Below are 4,343 nucleotides of genomic sequence, written 5' to 3'. Positions count from 1 at the left end.
AATACCTACATGAAGACCAAATGAAGTAATAAAAAATGCTAAAATAAAGGTTGTGTAGTAATCAGAAAGAGAAAGCAGTAATCTGAAAAAAAGAAAGAGCCTTGATGTCACATGGCTCATGGCAGAGTAGGGATGATGTGCTCAGAAGCCCCTGTGTCAAAGCTCTTGGTGTCACATTCATGGAATTTAGCTTTAGTAAATCATCATCCTTCACAGTATTTGGTTATTTTTCATTTTAGATGATGTGCATTTTATCATATTTTTTACTTAATTTTAAAACATGTTTTAGGCTTTTACAGAAGTGATGATAATAGATAAATCTATTTTATGTAGATTTGTGTTGGTACATGATGATAGTAAAGAGAGAATGCATGTCAACAGTAGGGATTTGGGAAAGCATCCTCATTTAAAGGGGATCTGAAGGTTGATGAACATTTTCTAACTAATATCACTCTCATGTGATGGATGTTAAACTAGTTCATCCTCCCAGTCTACAAGCTCCTAGAAGTCATGTTCATATCTTATTTGACTTTGGCCCTTCTTTATGTTCATTAAATATATAAGTTGATTGATGCCAATTAGAATTGACTAATCCATAAGAACTAACTCAGAAGATGCTGTAGATTTAACTAGGCTATGACCTTCAGAAATTCCCAAGTCCACAGAGGACTGAATTGAGTGTCCACCAGGATCCCTTTTAACCCTGCAATAGAGGAAAGGTCAAAGTGGCTACTTTTGCTGATGACTGACAATACAGAAGGATTACATTTGAGGTTTTACTTTTTACCCTTCCCCACCTTGAAATAAATCGCCTAATTAGTATTTTTATACTACCAAGATGAACAGCTGGGGTTAATTTATTTTCTGAGACTAATTTCAGATTTTACCTTCAGGCCTTCAGTAGGTCTTTGAGTGTCTCTCTCAGGAAGATGTTGGAAGGCTAAGTCATTTGTAAATGGCTTACTAGAAGTCCCTTTCCTCCCAGTATGTGGGTGGCTGTCTCAGTACGCATCAGGGGAGATGGCCACATAACATGCAAGGGCTAAAGAAAGCATCCAGAAGAGTCACTTTTGTCTAGAGGAAACAAATTTTAAAGTTGTCAGGAGGATGGAAACATACAGACAGCAGCCAGCCATCTCTCTTCATCGGTTGATTTTTTCCTTTCCTCTCTCTCTCTCTCTCTCTCTCTCTCTCTCTCTCAGCAGTTTAATGTGAGTGTGTCTCTCTCACCTCATTTATTTCAGATGCCTCAGGAACAGTACACACACCACCGGAGCACCATGCCTAGCTCTGAGGGTCCACAAGTATACAAAGTGGGAATTTATGGCTGGCGGAAAAGATGCCTGTATTTCTTTGTCCTACTCCTCATGATTTTGATCCTGGTGAACTTGGCCATGACCATCTGGATTCTCAAAGTCATGAACTTCACAATTGTAAGTAAGACTACACAGGTTGCTTAGCTCTCACTGAGAAAAGGGGAAGCCTGGGGAAGGGTGAGGAAGGACTGTGGGAAAGTGATGGTAGGTAGGATTCAAAGTGTCTTGCAACCTGGTATTTTTGGTGAAAAAGTATTTTGGTTTAGATTGAATATGGGTGTTGATTTTTAGCGAATCATATTTCTCCAGGAGCCAGTAATCCAATGGAGAGGGGTTCCCCTTCTTTTTGGGTCTCTTTTATTTCCTCCCTCCATTTTGATGACTGCTTCTATTGAGTTGCTAGAAAAGTCATGATGCCTCTTTTCATAGAAAGAGATGTCAAAAAAGTACGTCATGTCTTTTTCAACAACTCAATACATCCTATAGCTTTTGAGCACTTTGGATAAATAATGCAGGAAGAAACATGGGATAAATCCAAAGTATTAAGTTTTCTCCAATTTTACTAGTGATTCTAAAAGGTGTCATGTGGTAGGAAGCTGAAATATCTGAGCAAAATGTAGGTTTTGAGCATTGTTTTAGAATTTTAACTGTCTACTTATACCTGATTGCCTGCCACTATGGATAAATAAGAATCTTCTCAGTTTGGGGGAGGACAATTCTCTTTGCTACTGCATGGGTAGGATGGAAATGAGAGGAATCTAGCCATGTTTAATATTTTAAGAATTTGTGTTTATGCTTTGAAGAAATGCTTGCGCTTGGTGCTTAGGTTGTCTGAACAGACTGGACATGTGCTTGTTGAAGTTGAAATTAAAAAAAATAATATCCTGGAAAAATGTTTTCTAGAGTTATCCTGAGTTTGTTTGTTTCTTTATTTATTTTTGTTTTTTTTTTTGTTTTGTTTTGTTTTAACCTAGAAGTTCTTGTCTATACTAGCAATGTAATTTGACTTATTAATGACATTGTGTGCAGTAATCTGCTCTTAGGACACTTTCCTTTCTTGTTCTGAAGTCCAAAGTACATGCTTAAATTGGCAGTTAAAAACAAGTCCTGTTTGATTAAAGAAATTTGATTTTAGGAAAAATTAACAGTAAAGCTTTCATGTGAAAATCCCAAGTGCGATAGCAAGTATTTGCCTTTTCTGAATTATAATGTTCCATTTTAATCCCTTGCACTCCCATGGATAGTTACACTTCCTTGCTTTTGCTTGGGCAATTTCTTACACTCGAGTTGTTTTTGTCCTGTCTTCTCAGCCTGGTAAAATTCCTCCTTGATAGTCCTATACTTCTATTAATGTATCTCTTATCATAGTTATCACTCTAGATAGTCATTTTTCCTGTGTTCTCAGAAAGGCTGATCTCTGAGAAGAGCAAGGGCCACATCTCTCTTGTATGTGCTTCTGTCCATTACTTACGGTAGGGCTTTGTTCTGCCTGACTTAATTAGGCCTCTATAAGCCAAGGTTAGAGATACCACTTTAGGCACCAGACTACCTCATTTTTTAATGCCTGTGGCTAAAGCCAGGAAACTACCTGATAGAAAAAAATAATATATATGCTCAGTATTACAGATTTCTATTCTGAGGCAGCAGCGAAAAGTTCAATTCTCTTAGAAAATACAGAAACACTTTTTGTATGGTGATATTAACTTTGGAAGATTAGACAGGTCAATTCTCTTGAGGTCAGGAGGGTACAAGGTAATTGTTCCAGAGTATTAGATCACTTTAGCTTGTGTTTTGAATAGGACTCAGTAACAAACACTTTTTAGACTTGGAATTTCTTTATAGACAAGCAGAATTCAGAGTGTTAAGCAGGGAATAGAGATGTGATTGTACAATATTTACAGTCTAGGGAGTGTGAGTAGGTAAGGATGAAGTAGCGTGGGGAAGTTCCTTGGAATTTAGACTCTAGAGGATGTTATGAGTCCATTTGTTCTTACATTCAAATGACTACAGTTGCCATCTGTTTATGTGCCTGTTCTATATTGTTTTTTATTTGTATTTCAAAAATGTGTGAAGTAGTAGAGCTTCTGCATTGCAATATTAATCCTAAGGAGGCTGAAGCTAGGTCAACAGTGTGGAGAGGAAAGATTCAGGACATTTAGAAGGTGGAAGGTGGTTGGATGTTGGAGTTGAAAGATCAGAAGACATTTTGACTATTTCCAGTTTCTGACTGCTGAGATAGTTGGATGGTGGAGCCCAAAAGCAAGATAGACTGTCTTAACTTTCAATGGAATATAGCTGGGATTCATATAATCCCCTTAATTCAATATTTCACACCTTGCCTCATTGTCCTCTGTTTGTGATTTTTTTTTTAAACCTGGTCTGGCATAAATTAATGAAAAGAACCTAAGAGATTTAGGGGTGAGGGATATCAAAAATATGAGCTCAAACCTTGACAATTTCTCCTAAAGTGTTTTATCTGGCAGGTTTAATAGAGTATATGTAAATACATATCGAGCACCACTTCACTCTGAGTAAGCGAGTTTGGGGAAAAATGTGCAATTAAGGTAATAATCTATATGAAATCAGCTATTTCCTGTAGTTAACTAAATTGATTGCTGAAGTTGAGAGTCCTTACAGCTTTACCAAACCAAGTTCTTACTGAGGTGAATAATGCCATTATTAGCCATAATGGGTGCTTTATAGCAGTTATGCATTTGAGCAAATAGAGCTGAAATGTTAGAAAATGAGTCTTGCCCCACAAGTTAAAAGTATATTTTTCCATCAATCACAGTATAATACGTATTCTTTTAGAATTGTAATTCTATTTCACAAATAGTAATTTACTGACAGTGAAGACCTTAGGAAAAGAATAAAGTATTCTTTATTCTTATATTGGTAATGTAATGGTATATTGGTAATGCAATAATATTCTCCAACATATATTGGAGAATGTGGGGTAAAAGAGCAAGGGAAATCAATGATATAGTCATTAAGTATTTTATGCAGGGATTTAAAAATATTATCAAT

The 4,343-nt window shown here is 36.4% G+C and overlaps 1 protein-coding gene across 2 annotated transcripts in view; it reads left to right on the top strand.

Annotated features, from left to right (window-relative positions):
• Positions 1-4,343, top strand: part of SGCD (sarcoglycan delta) — a 442,307-nt gene that overhangs the window by 23,147 nt on the left and 414,817 nt on the right. For both annotated transcript variants that reach the window (XM_006165094.2, XM_006165095.3), the window contains exon 2: positions 1,245-1,433. In XM_006165094.2, the coding sequence (XP_006165156.1) occupies positions 1,245-1,433 (189 nt within the window). The remainder of the gene's footprint in view (positions 1-1,244; positions 1,434-4,343) is intronic.

This window comes from Tupaia chinensis, unplaced genomic scaffold, assembly GCF_000334495.1.
Source record: "Tupaia chinensis unplaced genomic scaffold, TupChi_1.0 Scaffold143796_1, whole genome shotgun sequence".
Lineage (NCBI taxonomy): Eukaryota > Metazoa > Chordata > Mammalia > Scandentia > Tupaiidae > Tupaia > Tupaia belangeri.
Note: the sequence above shows the minus strand (reverse complement) of the source record. Positions and strands in the feature narration are given on the sequence as shown.